General features: G+C 36.8%; 1 protein-coding gene across 9 annotated transcripts in view; it reads left to right on the top strand.

Annotated features, from left to right (window-relative positions):
* DMD (dystrophin) overlaps window positions 1-27,267 on the top strand; it is a 1,717,438-nt gene that overhangs the window by 625,399 nt on the left and 1,064,772 nt on the right. For all 9 annotated transcript variants that reach the window (XM_035001266.1, XM_035001277.1, XM_035001248.1 and 6 more), the window contains one exon: window positions 13,402-13,549. In XM_035001266.1, the coding sequence (XP_034857157.1) occupies window positions 13,402-13,549 (148 nt within the window). The remainder of the gene's footprint in view (window positions 1-13,401; window positions 13,550-27,267) is intronic.

Here is a 27,267-nt window from a genome sequence, read left to right as displayed (position 1 = left end):
TAGTTTTTACCCTTAGAGAGCAATTGCTATCGTTTGGGGGTAATGATATGACTATAAATCAGAATGGAATAAATTCTTTAAAGCAGGACAAAAGGTGTGTTGCGGAAGTACAGAGAGGATGGATTACTTCTGATTAAGAGCATCAGAAGGTTCTTTTGGAGGAACTTATATCTGGACAGAAAATCAGGAGAAATAACATTTTTACATGAATATTATGAAGAAAATAAGTAACAAATATGAGGAACCATCAAAGAAGTTCATGCAATATTAAGTTAAATTCCTTTTGATTGGAGAATATGGTGTGCAGGGTTATGATATATAATGAGAAGTGACTAGAAGGAAGAAATGTTAGTTTGGGAAAAAGCCACTTAAACTGGAGGTCAGGTCATTTATAAATCTTTACTTTAAAAAAAAAAGATTTTATTTATCTGAGAGAGAGAGAGTGCACAAGTGGGGGGGGGAGCAACAGAGGGAGAGGGAAAGGGAGAAGCAGGCTCCCTACTGAGCAGGGATCCCTGATGCAGGGCTCGATCCCAGGACGCTGGGATCATGACCCAAGCCGAAGGCAGACGCTTAAGTGACTGAGCCACCCAGGCACCCCTAAATCCTTTACTTTTTAAATAAAAGATTCATGATCCTCAGAAATATAGGTGTGGAACTAAAGAGTAATAATATGATTGATGCCCAAGGGGACAGCGTGTTAGAGAAGTAGGATTTCCTGTCTTCCCTGAGATAATGTGTCACTTACTAATTCTAATGACACTTAAAAAAATACACTGTTAAGTAGTGTTATTCACCTCTAGTATTGCCTTGAATTCCTGCTTGGAAATATACAAGTTACTTCGCCTCCCAATGTCTCAGTTTTCTCATTTGTAAAGTATAATAGTAGTACCTACCGTAAGCTGTTGTGAAAATATTAAATACTGCATGGAATCTAAAAAACTTCATAGGGTGCTTAGCACATATCTGTGGTTGTGACTGCTTTTGCTGCTGTTTGTAGGTAAAAGTTCCTATGTCAGGGGCGCCTGGGTGGCTCAGTCATTAAGCGTCTGCCTTTGGCTCGGGTCATGATCCCAGGGTGCTGGGATCAAGCCCCACATCGGGCTCCCTGCTTGGCGGGAAGCCTGCTTCTCCCTCTCCCACTCCCCTGCTTGTGTTCCCTCTCTCGCTGTCTCTCTCTCTGTCAAATAAATAAATAAAATCTTTAAAAAAAAAAAAAAGTTCCTATGTCAGTTACATATGTTTGTGGCTGAATGAAGAGAAAGACATCCTTATTTAGAATATTCTCTCTAGCCAGCAAATTAAAAATAAGATTAAGAGCCATGATGTCAAACATGGTATCATCTTTATTTGAACTATATACTAGGAGATATGTAAATTAAATGCTCACATTTTGTAGAGGAGATCCATGAATATATCACTTCCTCAGAAAGAATGTGACCTTAAACTTTTTAATAAATTTAAATTGCTGACTCAATTTCTTTAGTTGATTTCTTTTTTAGTTGATTTCTCCAAAAGATCCTAATATAAAAGGTAACATTACAGCTCACTAATAGCAAACTATTTCTGCTACTTGGGTATTTTTACAGGGTGCTAATTGTGCCAAATCAAGACATTGAAATTGCATAATTTTTAGGTTAATATTAGCATAATCCTACATTGTGTTTTTTTTTTTTTTCCCCAGAAACAGTGCAGGAATAGCATACCCTGAATGTTTTCCCACCATGACAGAACTGTCAAATATTTCACCCTTTACACTGTCATTGGTCTGCCGGGACTTGGTACTATGACAAAGACGTTTATAAAAGAGAAGGGCAAAGGAGATCTGTGGAATACCAGAGACATTAGTAATATCAGAGACACTTTTGCTTTTCTTTTTATAATTAGCTAATTAAATAATCACATGTCAGGTGTTGGTGAAGATACAGATTCCTATGTATTTGAATACTTACGAATTTATCCCAGAGATGTTTATGGTGTCTGTTACTAAGCCAAAATAATATGTTTAATGAAGGCCTCTAAAACTCTTATATGTACATAGGGGGTGCCTGGGTGGCTCAGTCGGTTAGGCGTCTGCCTTTGGCTCAGATCATGGTCCCAGGGTCCTGGGATCCCACATTGGGCTCCCTGCTCAGTGGGAAGCCTCCTTCTCCCTCTCCCTCTGCCACTCCCACTGCTTGTGCTCTCTCTCTCTCTCTGACAAATAAATAAAATCTTTTAAAAAAAACCTCTTATATGTACTTAGGTCAAATTCTGATTTGTGTGTATACACTTCCACATATTTGAATGTGTGAGTTTGTTTGTGTTGTATACTTCACTTATTTAAGATGACTCATGTTTATTGATGAGGCTTTTCTGTTTTCACCACCTCCTCCATAGATTTGCCTACTTGTAGGAAAAAGAGACTAATACAGTACCCATTTTAGGTCCCATTCAGAGATGCATGCCCAATAAGAGATCAGTAAAGTTTATTTTCTTTAAGATTTTTTTTTATTTATTTGTCAGAGAGTGAGAGAGAGAGACAGAGAGCACAAACAGGGGGAGGGACAGGTAGAGGGAGAAGTAGGCTCCCCACTGAGCAGGGAGCCAGATGCAGAGCTCAGTCCCAGGACCCTGCGATCATGACCTGAGCTGAAGGCAGATGCTCAACAGACTGAGCCACCCAGGCGTGCCAAAAGATCAATAAAGTTTAAAAAACACTTTAGAAATCTAAAAAATTTTAAGATTTTTTTATGTATTATTACTGATAATCTAAAGTATTTGTGAGTCCTTACAAATAATGTCATTAGCATTTATCTAACTTTACAATTATTATTATTATTTTAAAGATTTTATTTTTAAGTAATCTCTACACCCAACATGGGGCTCAAACTTAGAAGCCTGAGATCAAGAGTCACAGGCTCTACTGACTGAACCAGCCAGATGCCACTACAATTACTACTTTTAAAGTAACACTATCAATGAATTAACTAGATCATTAACAAACAAACAAAAAAAAAAAACACTATTGAATTCTTTGGTATAAGGTGACTTTTATGGGCGCCTGGGTGGCTCAGTTGGTTAAGCAACTGCCTTCAGCTCAGGTCATGATCCTGGAGTCCCAGGATCGAGTCCTGCATCAGGCTCCCTGCTCAGCAGGGAGTCTGCTTCTCCCTCTGACCCTCCCCCCTCTCATGCTCTCTCTATCTCATTCTCTCTCTCAAATAAATAAATAAAATCTTAAAATAAATAAATAAATAAATAAGGTGACTTTTATCAATATCACTTTAGTCTGAAACACTCCCATTTAAAAGTCATAGTTCTTAAGTAATTATGTATCCTCATACTTAAATTAGTCCTTGGCAAGTTTTTGCAAAGTGTATTAATTTTTTTGTAGGATAGTGTTGAGCTTCCTAAACTATCTATATTTAGAAGTCATTTTATGTATTCTACTAGCAGCAAATCTCTGGAAATGTATTGACTTATTTGCAAGATGCCTTCTGATATAGAGTGAGGGTTTTTTTATTTTTTTATTTTTAAGATTTTATTTATTTATTTGACAGAGAGAGACACAGTGAGAGAGGGAACACAGCAGGGGGAGTGGGAGAGGGAGAAGCAGGCTTCCCACGGAGCAGGGAGCCCGATGTGGGGCTCCATCCCAGGACCCTGGAACCATGACCTGAGCCGAAGGCAGATGCTTAACGACTGAGCCACCCAGGTGCCCCTAGACTGAGATTTTTTTTAATTCTAAATTTTGTTTCAATGCTATAAAATGTTCAGATTACCATAGGTTGTTGTTTTTAACAAAATACTAAAATATTATTATTTATAGCTTACAGTGTACTTTCATCTTCATCAAACTGCTATGTACTGTAGGCAGTATTATCCTTGCTTTATTTATAAGACAACTGGATTCAGAGATGTAAAATGGATTACCCAAGCCTCATGGCTCCTAAATGGAAGATATAAGGAACCCATGCAGATTACTCATGAGTTATTTTGTCCATTCATTCGTTTAAAAAATATTTTAAATACTTATGTTCCAGGATCACTGTTCGGTGCTAGAAATCCAAAGGTGAATAAGGCACATTCCTTTTTACAGGAGGCTCACATTCTATTGGCAAAGATACCTCTGTAAACACATAAGTAGAACCTGAAGTAGAATGTTAATATAGGGTTTTGCAGAGTGCGGGAAACCTGTCTTATGGCATAACTTATTTTAGGGGAGGCAGGCTTCACGGAATAAAGTGACATTATAGAGGGGTGACAATCTAACATATAACAAAAAGCCCAAATAAAACCAGAATTTGAATTGTTATGGAAGTTTTGAGATAATTCAATATCTTGAAGTGTAGTATACATTGTGATCTGTGTGAGTTTCTGTGTTGGCACCAAAAAGGAAAAGGGGATGGCAGTGTGGACATAGATGAGAGAATTGTGAGAAAATGAGGTAGGGAGAGATGACCTGGCATACGGAGAGGAAAAGGTATTAGGGGCTTTCAAGAAAGGCCATGTCCGTGGGGCTAGAGCAAAGAGGCCAAATTCAAGAGTCATTTCTGGGTTAGGACTGGTGGGATCTAGAGACAAACATGGTGAGAAAGAAAGGGAGGAGTAAAGGATGACCTTCAGATTTCCAGCTTGGAAATCATTAAATAAACTTACAAGTACAGATTCAGAGGAGAAAATAAGGAATTGGTAACATGCCATGTTTGAGGTTCCACAAAACAGCTCGATAAAGAGCTCAGGTAAAGGCCAGAACCTAGAACTGTGTGGTAATCACTTTGTAGATTCAGGGTAGGTCAAATCTACGTCTGGCCCAACACCCGTTTTTGTCAATAGAATTTGATTGGGACCCAGCGAAACCCATTTGCTTCTGTTCAGCATGTGGCTGCTTTGGAGCTCAAGTGGCAGAGTTGGAGAGTTGTAGCAAAAAGTGCACGGACAACAAAGCCTGAAATACTTATTCATGAGAACTTCATAAAGAAAGTTTGCCAATCCCTGCTGTATATGTTAGTTGAACTTTTAAGAGTTAAGGAGATTCTGTAGGGAAATGTTCAGACAGGAAATCCAAGAGGTTCACCTATAATAACAGGATTTCTTTTAAGTTAAAAAATACCTTGCCTCCTTTTAAGCATGGCCAAAGAGTCCCTTGTGATTGGAAAGAGATCGCGTTAAATGTTGATGTTGGTGATGCAATGCAAATAAAGTCCATCTTTTCTATTGACTCATATGGCAATAAATGAACACAGGATGAGGGCGCCTGGGTGGCTCAGTTGGTTAAGCGACTGCCTTCGGCTCAGGTCATGATCCTGGAGTCCCTGGATCAAGTCCCGCATCGGGCTCCCTGCTCGGCAGGGTGCCTGCTTCTGCCTCTGACCCTCCCCCCTCTCATGTGCTCTCTCTCTCTCATTCTCTCTGTCTCAAATAAATAAATAAAATCTTTAAAAAAATAAAAAAAAATAAATGAACACAGGATGAGAAACAAGGGAAACAAAATATGGAAGATTTCAGCAGTGGAGAGAGGGAATAAAGGCATGAGAATGGGTTTGGAAACTGAAGTATAACCACTGTGAAAAACTTAAAAGCAAACCATTCCAAACTGGCTTGAAGCCTTAGAACCATCCTAAGGTATCACAAAATAAAACGTCAGTCCTGAGCTTTAAAAATATGAACAGTGGATATACTGAAAATAATAAAATTGAATGAAAAAGCTATCATTTTATACCTATGTATTTGTATTCCTTTTCCCTGCTCTAGAAATATTTCAAATTATAAAATTTTTATTTACAATGAGAGAATTAGCTGAGTTGAGGGAGTCAAGTGGGAGAGACTTACTTTTCACTGCACTCATTTTTATTTTCCACTGTACACCATTATTTTGTTCCAAATGTATGTCTTGCTTTACAAAATAAAATAGAATCTCTTATTTAGAAAGTTATATATATGTACATGTGAACTAGTATGTTTGCATATTCATATATATACACATACACACATCCTAGATCATACATGAAAATAAGCTATATATGAAAATAAAACCCTGGAGGATTATAAATCTAAATGGAAAAAGAAAATTAACAAGACTTTTATAACAAAAGAAAATATGTTAATGAATGTTGGATATTTTATAACAAAAGAGAATATGTTAATGAATGTTGGAGGAATATTTCTTAAATATATGTATAAAGCACTAATCATAAGTAAAAATAATAGAGTAGACTATGTTCTATATTAATAACTTCTGTACATCAAAAGTCAACATTGAGGGCGCCTGGGTGGCTCAGTCGGTTGAGCGACTGCCTTCGGCTCAGGTCATGATCCTGGAGTCCCGGGATCGAGTCCCGCATCGGGCTCCCTGCTCGGCAGGGAGTCTGCTTCTCCCTCTGACCCTCCTCCCTCTCATGCTCTCTGTCTCTCATTCTCTCTGTCTCAAATAAATAAAAAAATAAAAATAAAAATAAATAAAATAAATCTTTAAAAAAAAAATCTTTAAAAAAAAAAAAGTCAACATTGAGAAAGTAAAACTGAAAGCCACAGAGTAGGAGGAGATACTTGGAACACGCATAGAACTGATGAAGTGTGTGCATCCATAATTACAAAGATTTCCTACAAATCTTTAAGAAAGAGCAATGATAGAAAATTGAGAGAAGTTCTTGAAAAGTGAGGAGGGGCACAAAGAGGGCTTATGGATTGCTGACAATTGTTTTATATCTTGGTCTGGTTGGTGCTTATGGAATGATCACTTTATAGTATATAGCAAATGTGTTTAATGTTGCACATTAACACTAAGACTTTTGTCACTTTCACAAAATGAGAAATCCAAATGGCCAATAAACATAGAAGGAATTTGCCAACCCCATTAGAAGTCAAGGACTTGCAAATAAAACAAAAATATTGCTATATATGACCTGAATGGTTGAAATTTAACAGTCTGACAGTACCACGTGATGGTGAGAATATGGAGCTGTTAGAATTCTCATACACTGCCATGTAGCCATGTATAATTTACACTGTAAATTATAAAGAGAAGTGTAAACTTTCATATGCTACTATGCTAGGAGTGAAAACCATATGATAGTATTTTGTCATATTAAAGATGTACGTAACCTTTGGCTCATCAGTTTCAGTCCTAGGTCCACAGAAATGCTTCTGCACATGTTCCAGGAGATGGGTACAGGAATGTTCATAGCAGCAGTATAATAGCTTCAAACTAGAAACAATCTAAATATTTATTAACAGTTTAAAAAAAAAAGTACACAGAAGAATATTATAGAACAATGAATAAGAAACCATTTTTAAAAGATTTATTTATTTATTGGGGGGGAGATAAATCCCCAAGCAGACTCCCCATTAAGTCTGGAGCCTGATGCAGGGCTCTATCCCAGGACCCTGAGATCATGACCTGAACTGAAATCAAGAGTTGGACGCTCAACCGACTGAGCCAGCCAGGCGCCCCAAGAAACATTTTTAATTAATTAAATTTAAACAATTTTTAATAAAAATCTTAAAAGTATAACTTAGAAGGGAAGAAAGGGAAAAAAAAGTGTAATATTGAGCTAATAAACCCTCACACAAAATAATACATATTATATGGTTGCGTTAATAAAAAGTTCAAAAGCGTATACAAACCAAACTGCAGTGTTAGGGATGTATATTTAAATTACATAAATTACAAAGCTCTAAGGGAATGATTACCATGGAAGTTAGGGGGGAGGTTATATTGTGGGGGCAGGATAGAGTAGTGATTGAGAAGGAGTTTGGGGGGGGGCGGTTCTAGCTACTGAAATTTTTTTTTTAAATTCTTGGCATTGGTGATGGTAACATGGGATTATATGTATCAATTGTTTCACAATACAATAAAAGGTGTTTCAAAAATATGTATAGTGTGGGTAGGGTCAGATGTGGTCCACCATGAGTTCTATGCTAGAGTAATGATTCAACTTCTATAAACTGGCTAATGATTTATTCCCACCAAAGAGACACTGACATGTCTTGGATTCTATATTGGCAATTTGATTTGCATTTGAAAACCTAAGCCAAATAGAGGCAGAATGATTACACCAACAACTACTACAACTGTTTGTCAAACACTGCCAGATATTTTTCTTAGAAATTTAAATACTTTCATTCATTTCACCCATACAATTAACCTTTAGGAGGAGGGAGGTACTACTTTCATACTTACTTTTCAGAGGTCCCTTACTTGCCCAAGGCCACACAGTAAATGATGAAGCCAGAATTCCAACCTTGGCAGTGTGACCACTGGGCTTTGTCTGCTTGAAAAGATGAGGTCGTGGGTTCAGGTAGAAGCCTATATCCAGTGAGTGAGTGCAGTGAGACGGTCAGTTATACATGAGTGGACCTGGGTCCAGTATTTAAAAAAATAGACATCAGAGGACACGCTTTAGCCTAGAAATCTGGGGCAGTGCCTTAGGAGAGAAAAATAAAAAGAGATAAGAGAGGTGGGCAGAGTTGGAGCCATGGGAGAGCTCCTCAGAGTTTAAGTCAGGTTCTGTAGGAAAAAACCTTTCTAACTGTTAACATACTTAGGTTTTACTACAAAATTATATTACTGGGGAAGTGAGGAAGAGGGTGGGTAGGGAGGAGTAAGGTACTATGATTTGGGACAAAGATCTAATTTAACTTTAGCAGCACCTACAGTTTGGACCACTAGGCTTTAGCCAAAGTACCTCCCACTCACCTCATCAAAGATGAAATATGTAGGAAGAAATAATCAACAGCCTAATGTTGAGTTAGCCGACTTAAGTATAAAGCCACAATGGATGTGTCAGAAGGCTACTAGGATATTGTTTATTTAAATCTATTTCACAGAATTGAGTACCACCTTAATGACCTGAAAGTGTTAAAGTATGTCCCAAAGTGCCTAAATTATTCCCTAAATGTAATTTATGCTTGAGAATAATCTGACTAACTTGATTTAGAACAGCAGGAAGTAAGTTATGCTACACATAAATGAATCAGCAGTGTAATTTTAAATACTGCTTGCATAGTGAATAAGAATTTTAATATTTGCAAAATTTTAAAATCACTTGATTTATTATCCATATGTTTATACTGCCATTTTTGTCCTTTATTTAGTTGGTTTTACATTTCCTCTTACTGCCAGGGAAAAAAGCAACAACATTTTTTCCCTAGTAATAACGTAGAGGGTAACACTTATATTTATTTTCCTGAATGGTATTTTTAATATCTCTATGTATTTGTAGGTCTTACTGCCTTTTTCCTCAATCCTGGACAGTCCAATTAATGGAGTGAGAGGAGTTTAGGGAGCCTAGTGACTGATTAGAGATTAAACTTATAAATGTAACATTGTAAAACTAGCAAAATTTATATCTATTCATTCAGAATTTCTTTGGTGGGAAAGAGTCTAAGTTTCAAAGCAGTCATGATAAAAAATGAAATTTTACATAGTAAATTCAAGAATAGATTTAGACTTTGCTGTTAACAACGCATAGTAAAATGCTGAAAAGTATATTCTAAAATTGTATGCGATGCTTGAAATGGAGTTTAAAATATTATTACTCACATTAAATGCCATCACATGTAAAGTGCATGCTTTTATTCTTTAATATTTTGTTTGAATAGAATTACTCATTTTAACATTAATTTTAATAATAAAATTAAATCAACTTTACAGTTTTCAAAGTTTTAGCACTTGCAGTCTATAATGAATATTCTAGATTTAGATGTTTACAAAGTTACAGTGTAAGTAGTTCAAACCAAGTCTCTTTTTTTTTTAAGATTTTATTTATTTTTATTTGAGAGAGAGAGAATGAGAGAGAGGGAGTACATGAGAGGGGGGAGGGCCAGAGGGAGAAGCAGACTCCCCGCCGAGCAGGGAGCCTGATGCGGGACTCAATCCAGGGACTCCAGGATCATGACCTGAGCCGAAGGCAGTCACTTAACCAACTGAGCCACCCAGGCGCCCCCAAACCAAGTCTTTTAATGCAAAAGTTTGCTTTGCAGGAGTTGGGGAAAAGGGAGCAAGAGGGCAAGAAGGCATTTCAAGAATATGGAACTAATGTGCGAAGTCACATAGCTCTGAGACAGTAGCAGGGCATGGGGAACCACAGATAGTCCTGTGTGGCTGACAAGTCCATCCTGTCTCATTTTTGTGGGCCTGGAACAAGGATGAAAAATAGAGAGCCCGGGACTATAGCATGTTTCCCTTTTCTTCCCACCTCCAGCTGTGTCTTGCAGAGCTAGGGGTGCCATGATTAATTGTAGGAGCCCTTATGGTTTTCTTCTTTAGGGGAATTTAGAGGAAAGATAATCTGTGAAGAGGAACAGGGGTTGGTTGGGGAGGAAGGAGGCTTTGTGGAATCTAGTGGAAGGTGGTAACTGCCAGTGCTCTGAATGCTGGAGGGACACATCTGTGCAGCAGCCTGGAATGAAGAGTTGGCATTTACAGCACAAATGTTGGAAAAACAGTCACCTGCCAGTAGCTGAAAAGAGTTGGCAAGAGAATAATTCTGGTGGTGGGATAAGGGAGAAGAAAAGCAAAGTAAGAAGGGGACCAATGACTGCTACAAAGGTGGAGGAATGGTAAATGGTGACCAAATGCCAATTCTTCTGTGTTCTGGTTAGCTTCTGCCTGTTTCTCAAACTGTGGTAGCAGCAAGAGAGTTGGAGGTAGTAGTCATTAATGTGTGAAACTGCCTTTTAAAATTACTTTCAAGTTACTGTATTTTTTCTGAATATCAAAGTATGAAATGCACATTGTAGAAAAACTTTACAACGTAGAAAAATATAATGAAAATTGAAATCAACTGTAGTCTCACCAAGATGGAAAAATACCAACTATGCCTCATCATTTTTTAGCTTCTCACTTAACAAATATTTTGACTCGTGATGTGAGTCACTATGAGACATATGCAATGTACAGTTTTCTTTTAAAGGGGATAAATTCTGGGGCACCTGAGTGGCTCAGGTGGTTCTCAGAGTCTAGAGATCGAGCCCCACGTTGGGCTCTGCACTCAGCATGGAGTCTGCTGGTCCCTCTCCCTCTCCTCCTCCTCTCTCTCTCTCAAATAAATAAATCTTAAAAATAAAGGGAATAAATTCTTAAGATGTACTCTTTTTTTTTTTTTTAAAGATTTTATTTGTTTATTTGACAGAGACAGCGAGAGAGGGAACACAAGCAGGCGGAGTGGGAGAGGGAGAAGCAGGCTTCCCGTTGAGCAGGGAGCCCAATGTGGGGCTCGATCCCAGGACTCTGGGATCATGACCTGAGTCGAAGGCAGATGCTTAACGACTGAGCCACCCAGGCACCCCTCTTAAGATGTATTCTTAAGTCATTTATTGTGTATTATATAGTGCTGAAAATATATGGAAACATAATTATCATTACACCACACAAAATGTTTCCAAGATCATTTTGTGGCTGATGGTTATATCACATTTGATCAACCCTAGAATGCCTTTAATTATTAAAGGCTGAATTCTTATTTTTAAACTATCTATAGTTAAAGACTACCCCTTTTGGCTACCATTGGCTGCCTTTTTTAATGCTACCAAAATACTGTTTTAGGTATTTTTAAAGTAAGAAAGATAGTTGGGGTGCCTGGGTGACACAATTGGTTAGATGTCTGACTCTTGGTTTCGGCTCAGGTCGTGATTTCAGGGCCCTGATCTTAGTGTCATGAGACTGAGACCCACATTGGGCTCCGTGCTCAGTGCGGAGTCTGCTGAAGTTTCTCTCTTCTTCTCCCTCTGCCCCTCCCCCCTCAAATAAATTAAATAAGGAAATCTTTAAAAAAGAAAAATATAGTTAATCATCAAGTGTGGTGTCTGATAAAATGCACTGTAGATGTAGATACATTATTTACAAGATGACAAAGAAGAAGAAAGAAAATCCCAACAACTATATCTTTGAATTATTTAGCTAGTAAGACTTCACCTTGAAAAAAAGGAAATCCTACCAAAGAGCATGGAAGACCGTGAAAGGCACCATTGAAGCCAGAGAGATCTGAGAATCCCCTTTCTGTCATTTTATTCCTGCTTACCTTTTGGCAGACTGCTCAGACTCTCACTTTTCTCCAGTGGAAAATGGGAATAATAATTGTTATGTTGTAGGGGGTGTTGTAGGAGTCCATGAAATAAGTAAAAACACGGAGCCCAGTGCCTGGATCATAGTAACTGTTAAAGAAACGTTAATTCCATTCCTTTCCCACTGAAACAATAGGGAGTTGGGGCATTATTTAAGTTCTAAGATTATTTAAATTTCCTAAATGGAGGTAGAGATCTGAAAAGATGTCGAGATATTCAGAACTATAACCCACTACATCTTAAAAGTAGACCTCAGAGAACTTCCACAGGTTCCTGGACTCTGAGGCAGCCCCACAGCCAGGAATTTTCAGGATGGCTTTTGGTTTAATGCTAGAAAATACCTTTTTGGACAGGCCCTAGGAGACCCAGTAGTTCATGACCCCCTTAAGACTTTGAAACTTACTTTATAGAATGTTTTTCACCTTGACTATACATTAGAGTCACTTGGGTGTTTTTAAAAATACCAGTGTCAGGATCCCACCCGCAAAGATACTGATTTAATTGGTGATTTTTATGTGCAACTGTCTTAAGGTCAACATATAACCCTGGCTCATTTCTGCCTCAGTCACTTCTGTGACCAGAACATGACCAGGTACCTCCCTCTTAATATTCTTTCCATGTGCGATATTAACATAGTACCTTGCACTGAGTTCCTTCAGCATTCCAATTGAAAATATTAGCAGATACAACAAAACAAGAAGATTAAATGAAGACAACACTCATCACCTGGTTTAGACTATATATCAGTTGGTTAAATCTGTTATCCTGGATGCTTGAGGACCTTAATATATAAGCTCTTTTGGATCAAAAGTAATATGGAAATTGAAAGCCTTCATGAGATAATTTGATTTTTTTTGCTTCAAGTTTTTATTTAAATTCTAGTTAGTTAACATATAGGGTAACATTGGCTTCAGGAGTAGAATTTAGTGATTCACCATTTACATTTAACACCTAGTGCAGGTAATTAGATTTTGATCCAAAAAATATGTTGTTATTGAATATCTAGCTTCAAAATACTTAATTTCTTAGATGCTAGTATATATTTTTTAAATTCCTGGAATTTTTTAATTTAAATATGCTCATAGGGAAGAAAATGTTAATACTCCATAATTGTTATTTTTATCTTTGTTTCATTCAAGAAATGTGTTCGATTTTGAAGCAAAAATCGCAGCCTTTTATTTTAATTCATCCTTTTTATCCAGTATCATTTATTTATGTTAATTGAAATTGAAATCTACAAATGTGAGAAACTATCAAAATAATATCCTTCTCCACATAATATAACATATATGCTTTGTCCATGTAATTTGTATAATCCATTTATTTTTCTCGATCCATATTTTTTGCCTCTAGGCGATTTGACAGATCTGTGGAAAAATGGCGGCGGTTTCATTATGATATGAAGATACTCAATCAATGGCTAACCGAGGCAGAACAGTTTCTCAAAAAGACACAAATCCCTGAGAATTGGGAACATGCCAAATACAAATGGTATCTGAAGGTAAGGTTTTAAGATCTCTTTTTTCAAACTGTCTTTGTCTTCGCCACAATATTGCAACTGTTTAACTTCTTTAAGTTCAGGTTGTGAAGGATGATGGAAATTTATAATTCCCGACTTTTGTTGTCATCACTACACATACTAGAACATCATCAGAATACCATGTTGGGAGCCTGTGCTGTGAACTATTTGTGTTAGGGTGAGAGTTAGCCTAGATCTAACTGGTCTATCTGATGAACTGCAAAGTGTAATCAAATCTGTGATACAGGGAAGAATCTTATAGCGCGGTGTCCTGTGTTTTTGCCTTATGTTGAATCCTGTACAGGAGAACTTGTGGTATACTTAACAATAATGCAGTTGCTGGAAATATCCATCTTGATAAAATTACAGTTCTCTTTCCCTAGAGACAATTGTGGTGATTTGGCAATATTTCTATATATTCTATTGACAGAATGCCTTCTGAGATAGTCTGGAGGCCAAAACAATGCAGAGTTAATTGGTGGTACTTACTGACTTTTTTATGGTTTGTGTTAATGGAAATGCAACATATGGATTATGACCAGTGTACAGTTTAATTTCAACTTGCTGTGTCTTTTGAGTATGCAGATAAAGATAAATTAGATTTTGGAGGTTATAACTTAGGTTATAAAATATACAGTTAAGGACAGGAAATATTGAGTTTATTATACCAAGTCTAAAGTATTTGGGTAACTTTTTACCTCAAATTGTTCATGTATCAATTTTCAATCAAGCAGATTTGAGTTGTGGCCAATTTTTAATGCCGTAAAATACTGATTAGGACAGATGAAAGCAAAGTAAAAGGTAATTTATTATATGTTCAGACATTTCAAAATGCAGGATTCATAAAAGCAACATCATATTCAACTTTATAGTTCTCTATTCTCATACAATTTCTTGCATAGCAAAAATATGATATTAAGTAAGCATGTAAGCACATACATATAGGTAAGCTGTGTAAACATAATATGAATAATTTTAAAATCTTGTGTAATTATGTGTATATCCATGAAACTTGTATATACATCAGCATTGGCATTGAAGATAGAGGAAATCCATGGCTTTCCAATCTGCCATCATATAGAAAATACATTTTGTAATAGCACTAAAGTAAATTTGGGGCTAATGCAGCATTACTAGGTCTCGAAAATATGTGCCATTAAGCTGTACTTGAGGAGATGTTAAACCTCTTGCCATTTCCAGAGATAACCTACACAAGGTAGTGATACATTTTAATCTGTTTTTTATTATTTAAAAAATATATACTCACTATAAAAAAATAAAGCAATGCAGAAGTGTATGTATACTTCCATTCTACTCCTCAGAGAGTGGTTGTTTTAATATGGATTTTGGTACATATTTCAGGTCAGCATCTTTGGGAGGCCCCCTCTGAGATGGAGATTAACATACAGAAGGGTTATTAGGGAGGGCTTTTGGAAATCGAGCAATTGGTTTATGATGTGCCTTGGTATAATTTTCTTCATGTTTCTTGTTCTTGAGGTCTGTTAAGCTTCTTTGAATTATGGGTTTTTAGTTTTCATCAAATTTAGAATTTTTCAGGCATTATTTTTAATGTTGTGTTCTTTTCATTTTCAGTCCTTTTTCTGTGTAATTCGCATTACATGATTTATATTGTCAAATTGACCAATCTAATCTTTTGCAATATCTAATCTGTGGTTAATCCCCTGTAGTGTATATTTGTAACCTTAGACAGTGTTGTTTTGTGTGATTCAACACCTTGTTGAAGTGTGACTTGGGTCTTTTTACATCTTTCATGTCTCTACTCAATTTGTCAATCTTTCCTCTACCTTTTGGAAAATATGGGATACAGTTATAACAACTGGTATAATGTCCTTGTCTATTAATTCTATCATCTGTGTCTCTTTCGGGTCATTTTCAATTAAGTTTTCTCTTCATTATGGGTCTTTTTTTCCTGCTTCTTTGGACAAACGGTAATTTTGACTGGATGCTGAATGTTGTGAATTATAACTTGTTGAGTGCTTGGTATTTTTGTGCTGATAAATATTCTTGACCTTTGTTCTGGGACACAGTTAATTTACTTGGAAGCAACTTGATCTTTTGAGCATCTCTCTTTTAGACTTTGTGAGTTTGAAGTAGAACAGCTAAGTCTAGGGCTAATTTAGCTCCACTACTGAGTCAAAACCCTTCTGAGTATGCTCTCTGATGCCCTGTGAATGATGAGGTTTTCCACAGTGGCTGGCAAGAATAGGCACTATCCCAGCTGTATGTGAGCTCTGGTGGCTGTTACTTTTCATCTTTTTGCATAGTTTTCTCCCTCATCATGTGTAGTTTGCTCACATGTCAGAGCTGATCAGGACTCCACTGAAGCCTGGAAGGGAGTTCTCTGGGGGTCTCTAGTGTTCTCTCCCTGTGTATATTTCTCCTGTTTGGTACTCTGCCCTGTGAACTCTAGCCGTCTTGGCCTCCTGGAAGTCCCAGCTTCATCTCACCCACTCAAAGAGACCTCCTAGTTTTGTGAGGGTTTCTTTATCCTTTGTCGTAGCCTGGAACTCTTTCCAGACAGTAAGTGGCAACAATTATGGAGTCACTTCATTTGTTTCTAATTCCTCAGAGATCAGTATCTTTCATTGTCAGGTATCTAATGTCTTCAAAACCATCATTTCATATATTTTGTCCATTTTCTTCAGTTTTTAGCCAAGAGGCTAAATCTGGTCCCTGTTAACCAACTTGACCAGAAGCGGAAATCCAAGCCAAAGGATTTTGATGCCATTTGATGTTTTAGTACATTTATTTCTGCATTCTCTTGCAACTGTGTGATGCTTGTAAATGTCTTGAGAATGTCTAAAGATCCTCAGTTCTTGACAGTGTGGTTTAGTTGACATTGATAAACATCTTATCAAAACTTTTCCCCTTAATTGAAGAATTTTTTAAAAGACTATTTTATTTAGTCTGGTTTTTACTCAACTTATACATGAAATAAGAAAGGGAATTCTGCTTGTCCAAGGAAAAGTTCTTCTAGCTAAGGAACTGTGAATGATATTGAAAATCCTCTGAACAGTAGAGGTGTTCTTTTTTCCCCTACTGATTAGGAAGCTCCAAAATCATGCACATGCCTATGTGCATACATGCACGCACACACGTACATAAAATGCCCAAGGTTGTCTTCTGTTGTGTTAAGTCTCAGAAAACAGGTCCAGAAGGACACTGTAAGGCACCACCATTATTACTAAGACAAATAGAATCTCTGATAATTTCAGCTATCTTGGCCATAATGATTGTTCATCGAGTAATAACAAATAAGAGAATGAGTTTAAATTTTTGCTAAGAAATTATTTTAGGAAACAGAATGTTGATGGTGCCTGTTAGTAGCAGACAGATTTGTTGGCATGAACCGGTAATGGTTGCTTTGAGGAAAATCAAACCAAGCTGCCCATATACTAAACAGATAGACACAAGGGTACACTGGAATTTAAAGCCTCGTATGTATAATTTTTAGCAAAAATATCATGTATAAATATGAAATAAAATAAAAAGTATGTACATGTTGTACGCTTTTGTGTATATATATATATTTTTTTTTTCTATCAAACTGCATTTTATTTAACTCGTTAGCTTGAAAGAAGATAAATCACTGTCCTACTGACACTTGGTATTGTCATTCAAAATAAAGTGACTGCCAATAACAGATAGATGGTCTGGTTCCATGCAACTCAATAATTTTTTTCTCTGTCCCAAGTTAATGATAAAATTAAATATGTGAATTCACATTTTTCAAGATATTCCAGAAATGTGTCATGCCACGATAGGAAATCTCTTTCTAAAAATTAATTTTTTGCATGAGAATATATCAATTATGCTATATGCCACTAAAAACTCATTTGCTAATACATTCACTCAATTATTCATGCATCTTCTTGTATATTCATTCCACCAGTGGTAACTGAGTGCATATGCAAAGTTTTATCACCCACAAAAATATTGACTTGCCACATTAGGCTCTAATAGAAGTTCAGAAGGTTGGCTAAGAGGTTGGAAGCCACATTCAGAAAGTGTGGGTTCAAATCCTAGCTCTTTGAGCTTAATAGTTGCAGAATCTTAAGAAAGTGTCTTATGTGTCTCCATGCCTCTGCTATCTCGTTTCTTAAATAGGAATAAAAATGAGATGTGCAGGTAGCACTTAGATTTACATTTTTCACAAAATAATTACTCATTAAATGAAAGATCTTATTGTAACTAATCACACTTCATAAGTGATTAGCCTATATTTATAAAAACAAAAATTTATTTGCTGAATTACTGTCCCCAACCATCTGAAATACAGATTGGACAACCTGACAATTTCATTAAACTTATCTTTTTATGAATTATGACATTTTCTCAAAGTACAGCTCTTGGATTAGGAACTGAGGAAAATTCTAGTTCAGCCAAACACATCCTCCTCAGATAGCTGACACTTCTGCCTACTCATTTTAGAACAAGAAGAAATGTTAATGGGAGTTTTCAAAGGGAAAGCTGAGCACCATGAAAGAAAGTTATGAAAATAACATTAACTCATATAGTGACAGAGTGAATTGGTGTGCCAACAAGTACCTTGAGTGAAAATAGGAAAGTGGAAATCATAACGTGTCCTAACATTTAGCTTTACACGTCCTCCTAGAGTAGAAAGCAGTAAGTTTTAAAACATAGACTGTTATTTAATGGGGTTGAAAATTCTTGAGGTTGACAGTAGAAATTATAAAAATTGGGCGCCTGGGTGGCTCAGTTGGTTAAGTGACTGCCTTCGGCTCAGGTCATGATCCCGGGGTCCTGGGATCAAGTCCTGCATCCATCTGGCTCCCTGCTCAGCAGGGAGTCTGCTTCTCCCTCTGACCCTTCCCCTTCCCGTGCTCTCTCTCTTATTCTCTCTCTCTTTCTCTCAAATAAATAAATAAAGTCTTTTTTATTTTTCTTTTTTTTAATTTAATTTAATTTTATTATGTTATGTTAGTCACCATACAATACATCATTAGTTTCTGATGTAGTGATCCATGATTCATTGTTTTCGTATAACACCCAGTGCTCCATGCAGTATGTGCCCTCCTTAATACCCACCACTGGGCCAACCCATCCCCTCACCCCCTCCCCTCCAAAACCTTCAGTCTGTTTCTCGGAGTCCATAGTCTCTCATGGTTCATCTCTCCCTCCGATTTCCCCCCTTCATTTTTCCCTTCCTTCTCCTAATGTCTTCCATGCTATTCCTTATGTTCCACAAATAAGTGAAACCATATGATAATTGACTTTCTCTGCTTGACTTAGTTCACTTAGCATAATCTCCTCCAGTCCCATCCATGTTGATGTAAAAGTTGGGTATTCATCCTTTCTGATGGCTGAGTAATATTCCATTGTATGTATGGACCACATCTTCTTTATCCATTCATCTGCTGAAGGGCATCTTGGCTCTTTCCACAGTTTGGCTATTGCAGACATTGCTGCTATGAACATCGGGGTGCATATGGCCCTTCTTTTTACTATATCTCTGTCGTTGGGGTAAATACCCAGTAGTGCAATTCCTGGGCCAAAGGGTAGCTCTATTTTTAATTTTTTGAGGAACCTCCACACTGGTTTCCAAAGTGGCTGTACCAACTTGCATTCCCACCAACAGCGTTAAGAGGATTCCCCTTTCTCCGCAACCTCTCCAACATTTGTTGTTTCTTGCCTTGTCAGTTTTTGCCATTCTAACTGGTGTAAGGTGGTATCTCAGTGTGGTTTGGATTTGGATTTCCCTGATGGCTAATGATGATGAATGTTTTTTCATGTGTCTGTTAGCCATTTGTATGTCATCTTCAGAGAAGTGCCTGTTCATGTCTTCTGCCCATTTTTTGACTTGATTATTTGTTTTTTGGGTGTTGAGTTTGAGAAGTTCTTTATAAATCTTGGAAATCAGCACTTTTAAAAAAAAGAAATTCTAAAAATCACCATTAGATCAAATATTTAAAAGAGTGGAATATTCTTGCTATTCATAGAAATGGAACCTGTTTGTTTTATGGGGTAATGCTGCTTAGTGGACAGTATTTCAACTCTGGAAAGCAGTTTGCAGTTACTCAATAAATTAAACATAAAATGTCCACAGGACCCAGCAGTTTCACTCCTAGATTTGAAAGCGTGTTCAGACAAAAACTTGTAGATGAATGCTCATAGGAGCACTAATCATAATAGCCACAAGGTGGAAAAACCCAAATTCCCATTAACAGGTGACTAAATTAAAATGAACAGTACTTTCTAAAGAATATTGCCATGAACAAGCATGACACCTTGACAGCTTAAGAAATTCTGTTTAAAAGCAACTTAAGAAGTAAACAGAAGACGGATAGTTAAGATGAAATTATTTAGGCTTTAAATCAACAAATGTTAAGCCAACATAGAGAGTGGAACAGCAGTGTGTTATTTTGACATGAGTTAACTGATGTTTTTAGGCAAAACTTCATCTTTTTAATGTGAAGTTAATTAGTTTTCTGGTATATCTTTCAATGCTGCAGTGTTTTACTCCTCCACAATATATATCATATTGTACATGTGCAATGTATTTATATATATATTGCTGTAAGTAAATTCAGTTAATAGCTGTTTACTTTGTAACATAATGATACATCTTAATTCACTGTGACTAAGGATAAAGTCAACATGGATTAAATATGTCATGTTGTAATGTTCAGGGGCGCCTGGGTGGCTCAGTTGGTTAAGCGACTGCCTTCGGCTCAGGTCATGATCCTGGAGTCCCGGGATCGAGTCCCGCATCGGGCTCCCCCTGCTCGGCAGGGAGCCTGCTTCTCCCTCTGACCCTCCCCCCTCTCATGTGCTCTCTCCCTCATTCTCTCTGTCTCAAATAAATAAATAAAATCTTAAAAATAAATTAATAAATTAATAAATTAATAAATTAATAAATAAATATGTCATGTTGTAATGTTCATGTTCACCATCAAATCTCAAAACCTTAGTTTAAATTTATGTCCCAGTTAAGCAGAGTATACTTTGCCTTTTCTCAAATTGGAAGCTTGCATGAAGAATGGAAAATTCCATAGAGACTGTAGTTATAGCATGAAAACATTACTGTGAACTCTCAGATGAAACAATAAATGGCCAAAAAAAAAAAAAAAAAAGGCACTGGTGTCTTGGAATTGGGGAGGGAGGCAAAGAAAGAAGAATCTAAGTAAGAGTCTACGTTTAGCAGCTCTGCAGCTCTGCCTTACCTTGGCTATTTGTGATAGAGGGGAAAAAAAATCCAAAGAGCTTTTTAAAGGACCCAAGTCTCAGAAGTTTAGATTCACAGAGTACATTGGAGTTAGGTAGGGCCTGCCCAAAAGTTTGAGACAAGTGCGTCCGTGAAAAGGCTCTCTTTCTCATAAAGGAAATCTCACCCAGTTTGCAGTCCAGAAAGGCCTCAAGCATCAGGTGTCGTTACTGAAAACCCATTGGCTTGCCTAGAAATAAAGAGAACTGAATGGATGTGCATAGGTCCCTGACACTATCTGCTATCGAGAGAGTTTTGGTACTTTTCTTTGGAGGTACTCTAATACGTAATCGGGAATCTACTCCCTGAAATGACTTGATAGGAGATGAATGACTTTGAATGAATATGGATTAAATCAAAGGCTATCTAGAAAAAGACATATGGTGTAAAAGACCAAATTGAATACAAATATGTTTTCTATACAGTCGGCTTTTACAGTGCTGATTTTCACCAGCTGGCTGGTGAGTTGGACGGCTTCTTAACAGCCACACTGCAGGGACTCAAATGCTGATAGGAACTTTGATGGACAAATAACTTGAGTAAAAATTTCTGCCATCTGTCGCCCTTCCTTGGGACCCCGATGTTAAGAATAATTCATACTATCGCTGGCCCTTTGTATTTCCCCAGCAGTAATAAAATTTTGTTTGTTCGTCCCACTTTCTGTAACTAAAGGACACTAACGTAAGGGAATGAGCATGAAAATTTAGTGCGAGGAGAATTTGTCTCTTGTCACTTGCTTTAGGGTTACAGCATTGTATAAACTTGGGAATACATCTTACAGGGAACTTTTCAATGTTATTAACTGGTAGTGGCAGGAGAATTCAGTCTTAATACAGTTAAACAGTTGGGCACTTCGTTCTTACGTAAATATTTTTAGCCTTTTATTGCTGCTTAGAAACTCCTCTACAACTTCTTGGCTCCTATGCATCTTTTCAGAAGTAGTAAATAACAGATTTATTGGGGGTTTGGCACCATGTGGAAATTCAGAGAGGGGCTCTAAATTGTTGCCTATCCAATGTGTCTTTCATAAAGTAAGTATATTAAAATAACTGGGTAATTCCAATGGCTTGTTCTTGTTGTCCAGCATGGCAGGTTTAAGAAGATAGATTGCCACCCATTATTGGAAAGAAGCAAGAACCAAAACTATAACTTATTGTAATAACTATAGCAGTAAAGAACTGCTTAGAATGCATGAAAAACAAGTCATCCCTAAGGGATCCCCATTCTTAGAGTAAGAAATTATCAAGAGAGTAAGAATCTGCAAATAAAAGTGAAGCATGCTAATTGCAGATGGCAAATTGAAGAAAAAAAAAAAACTGCTCACATCAACATAGAAGCAATGTGAATTCAAAACTATTATTTGATGAAGCATAAGATTAATGCTAATGTAAGTGATTTTCATGAAGTGCAATAGTTTGCAAAGAGGATGTTCTAGCCACACTGATCTTGCTGTTTCCTCTCTCATAGTTTCTTACCCTTCCTTCTAATGCCTGTTCCTACAATTAATTTTGCTTTTCTCTTTGCTTGAGGGTTCTACCCTAGCTCCAGTTCTTATCTGTATGTCCCAATCCCCTCCCTCTCAGGAATTTTGTACATTTCTCTTTATTTATATACATTTGTGCTCTAATGTTTTTTTCTCAGACATGGCCTTTTGTAACTTCTCTTATCTTAAAGGTCTCTCTCTCTCTCTTTCTCACACACACACACACGTACACTTTCTTTGTAACACTGCCATCTGCTAAAATTTTAATACATGTTTGCATGTTTATTATCTATATTTCCAACTAGAATGTAAACCTTGCAGGGACTTGGTCTTTCTTAGTCACAGGTATCTACTCAGCACTTGGAACAATCTCCTTTGAGGCGCCTAGGTGGCTCAGTTTGTTAAGCACCTGACTCTTGATTTTGGCTCAGGTCATGATCTCAGGGTCATGAGATTGAGCCCCACATTAGGGTCTGTGCTCAGTGTAGAGTCTGCTTAAGATTCTCTCTTCCCCTACGCCCTGTTCTGCCCTGTCTCTCTCGCTCTCAAAAAAAAGAACAATCTCCTTGTGTACAGTACATATAATACTCATTATAATGAATAATTAAATAAATGAAAGAATTAATATATTCATCCCATTATTCCCCTAGGTATACTATTCCCAAATTTGTCCTTTCTTCCATTTTTACCCCATCTCGTGTCCAAGAAATGCTCCCTTATATTGAGCTGCCCTGTCCTCTTCTTTGTACAAAGTATTTGAAATTTTCATATTTGCTGATGGTTTAACAGTATGATGGCTCCATTCTCTTACTCCTTGAGCATATCATAAATACCTGAATCCATTCAACAAACATTTAGTGTGAGCCTACCGCATGGAAGGCTTTGCCGGCTGCTAGGGATACGGAGTTGGCAAAGAAGCCCATTTCTTTTAATAAGCTAACAGCTTCATGTGTTTAGCATATTAAGGCTAAGGTGGAAACACATGGCAGGTGTCATTATTCCAGAAAGTCCTGGAACCAGCCTTGGGGAGATGGGAGTGTTTTTTCTACAGCACTTATTTGTGTTCCCTAGTCCTTTTTGACCCCCCTCCATTACACCTCTGGGATTCCCAAACTCAACTGAGAAAACATGACTTTGGGAGCCAGGAAAGAGCAATATTTTGAAAGGCAGCACAAGGAAAGAGCTAGCTGTGAAGAAGTCACACAGAGAGTGAGAAAATGTTCTGATATAAGTTGTAAATCTTGAAAAATGATAAAATTAACAAATTATAGAACAAGAGGCCTATTCACAGATGAGATGGTTCAGGATGAACTATTCATCAGGCTGAATAGCAAGTATGTAGTCATAAGAATGGTAAACCTTCCTACTCTATAACCAAATTATAGGTACAAGCCAGAGACCAGGATTGTTTGCAAACATCATAATTCACAAATTTTAAAATTCTTGTTCTATTATGAGGCTATAATTGACAGAAACTTTACTGGCAATTAATTTGTATCAAGTCATTCTGATCAAAACTAGTAAAGAGGAATAATTCAGGGATATGGGGAGAAGAAAAAAATAGATATGATGGAGATGAATGCATATTTATATGTTCCCCTTAAGGCTTTATTGGTTCACTATTACTTTTTGTCAGTAGATAATTTTAGTTTATAACTATGTAGTCTTCAAGTTTTAATCCCTTCTTTGTCCAGGCTCAGGCTTTCATTTTACTTATACTCATTTTGAGGAATATCACAGAGAAACTGAAACAATAGACAAATGTGCTACCCCATAGATTCTAGGACTTCATGTAGAATACTGAACTGGTTATTATTATAAGTAAATATCTTACCTTTGATATCCCTCAGAGTACTTGCAATGAAATGAATTTCAATACAATATATATTACACTTAATATTGATCCTAAAAATATTAAATTCTTTAGAAGAGCAAACTTATAGGACCAAATCCTGCCAGCTACCTGTTTTTGTAAATAAAGTTTTATTGGAACTCAACCATACATATTTATTTACAAACTTTGTTGCTACAAAGGCAGAGTTAAGTAGTTACAGAGACTGCCTGGCCTGGCAAAGCTTAAAGTGGGAACTATGTAGCTCTTAATAGAAAAAGTTTACTAACTCTTGCTTTAGAAGATAAGAGTAATAAGTTGCAATAAAAATCTAAGTATCCTTTTTACCTTCTCTTTAAGCATTCTTTGTTACTTGATATAACACAGAAATAGACTTGGGCCACGTTCATAAACCAAATTCAAATTTGTGATAACAAAAAGAGGAAATCAAAATAGACTTGTTATTTAAGTCACCTTTTTAAAAAGATTTTTATTTATTTATTTGAGAGAGAGAGAGAGAAAGATCACAAGCAGGGGGAGGGCAGAGGGAGAGGGAGAGGCAGACTCTGCTGAGCAGGGAGGCCGATGCAGGGATTGATCCTAAGATCCCGGGATCATGACTCGAGCCGAAGGCAGATGCTTAACCAACTGAGCCACCTAGGTGCCCCTAAGTCAATTTTCAACTCCAGGAATTAAGAGAAGGGGTTTGATTAAAAACTAAAAGAGGTTTTAAAGTCACTTAAATAATGTGTGGTGGACTTAGTCATTTTGAAGAGTGTATAGAAACTGTCTTACTGACAGTACCACCAGTTGCTCTTGGGTACCTGTGCAGTGTTAGTGGGACAATAAATCAAGTATTCTGTCCAAGAGAGTTCTAGAACTTGTTCTTCTGGAGTTTTTCTCTCACCGTATCAGTGGTCCTAAGCATAGGTCCTAAGCTTGGCCAATCATATTTTTTTCTTGAGACTTTTAATCTTGTGGTAAATGATAAGGTTGGAGTTTATTGATTCTAATGAGAATGGCTGGTCAAGAACAGCAAAAGACTCCTACTATGGGGTCTCTCTGGAGTCCTGCCTGTTCCATGCTTGATTCTTTGATTTTTCCTTCAGTCCTGTGAACTATTCCATTTCTTTACTATGAATCTCCTTATTGGCAGAGGCAATTTCTGTTGCTTATCAATGAAGAACTAAAGGAAACTTAGCATCATTAAAGAAATTATTTGTCTAGCCTTTTATAAAGAAGTTTGAGTCCCCTTGGAAAGCCTGCAAAACATTACCATTTGCATGTAATGAACAGTTTGCAATACTTTGAGATTGATGCGCAATTTGTATTTGACAGGAGAGAAACAATTAGGATCAACTGTAGTCGTATATTCCAGAATACCAGTATTTTTTCCACGCTTTAAGTGTTGTTGGATCATTATATGAGATTCATAATTTTGTCCTGTTGTACCCACTTTTGCATTACCATTCAGTCTTAATTTATTATACACTATTAAAAGTTTTTAGGTAATGTGTTCTTATTGCTACTCAGACATTAAAATGTCTGCAGGCTGTGAAAATGAATAAATTTGATGTGCCAGCCTAGTGCTCCAAATCCTGGCATTACAACTAATAGTACAGGCTTATATTGTATTGTAAATCCTAGTTAATGCGGATTTATCTTGAAAATCCCATTTTACTGCTATTTTCAAATAATACATTTTTTCAAACATTTCATCCTTAAATTTCTATTTGTTTTTAATAATATATGGCTTTTGTATGTGCTTACAAAAGGACAATATATGTATTTTTAAATACTAATAATGGATTGGTAACCTTAACCATAACCTTAACTTTAAAACAACACAGTTGTTAAGCTGTGCTGTACTGCTTATGAATTTCTTTAGCCGAGGCTTATGAACATTTGTGTAAGATGTATGTTATACGGAGCAAACTCTACTAAGTCCTAGTTCATAGGAATTTGAAAATTTAATCTCATAACCAGGGCTATCCTTAGAAGAGCATTAAGGGCAATTCAACCAGTACATAACCACCCAAGATAATATCATTAAAAGGAGGCTGAACTGTTGAGATATTTTATAGTCTCCTTGGGATATCATTTAGAACAGAAATTTTGAAGTAGAATTATAATGATGTTTAGATAAGAGAAGCAGATGACACCAACCACTCCCCCATGCACGGGGCTTAGGAGACCATGACTTAGTTGTCCCACCCAAGAGATGAATCTGCCCATAAGATTACATGTATTTTAGAGAACCTGTGTTCCACCCCTAAGTTCTAGTTTGAACATTTAGCACTGCCATTTCCTTGTATTTCAGTTAACTTCCAAAATCAATACATTTATTCAGTAACCTTTGAGGGGGGAGCTGCTGTGTGTCAGATGTGCAGGGTGCTCAGGCTGTTGAAATCGACACGATCCCAATCTATTCAGAGAATTCAAGGTTTACCAAGTTGATGAACATTTAAATGATTGTCACATAAATGGTATATTCAGAAGATGGACATTTAAGCAATTAAAGTAACAGCTAAGAAGTGTAATAGAAGTAGGTATAATATCAGGGGAGTCAGGGAAGGGAGAACAAAAGAAGTTAAGTAACTGGCTAGAAGATTTGGAAGAGCTTTGCAGAGGAGGTGATAAGGGAAATGAGCAAGAGAAAGGCTACATTCAGAAAAAGGGGGAAATATTTGAAAAGTGGTGAAAAAATGGTGATACCAGTAGGACACAATGAAAGGTACTCTTGTCAGATCACAGATACCTGGGAAGAAATGGCCAGAAATGATGGTGAGGACATCATTTCCTTTTTTTGTTGGTTACATTTTTGTTTTGGGGGGATTTGTTTGTTTTTTTTAAAGGGCTACTATCTTCCAAACTGTGAGTCATGAATCAGTTTGTGGATCACCACCAGCATTTATTTTGGATGAAACAAAATAGAAAGTATCAGGGTTCACTGCACATACTGGAGAATTGTTTCATAAATTTTTGTTGTTACTACTTCATTTGTGTGTGTGTGTGTGTGTGTGTGTGTGTATGTGCTGGGTTCTTTCTGATAGAGCATTACAAGGTGGTAATGTGATGAGTATAAGGGAAGAATTTTGTTTTAAAAAAAAAATTAAGAAGCCAGTTTAAGAAATGGATAA

The sequence above is a fragment of the Mirounga leonina genome, unplaced genomic scaffold (genome assembly GCF_011800145.1).
Source record: "Mirounga leonina isolate KUSES-001 unplaced genomic scaffold, KU_Mleo_1.0 Mir_101595, whole genome shotgun sequence".
Lineage (NCBI taxonomy): Eukaryota > Metazoa > Chordata > Mammalia > Carnivora > Phocidae > Mirounga > Mirounga leonina.
This window is presented reverse-complemented; position numbering and strand designations above follow the sequence as displayed.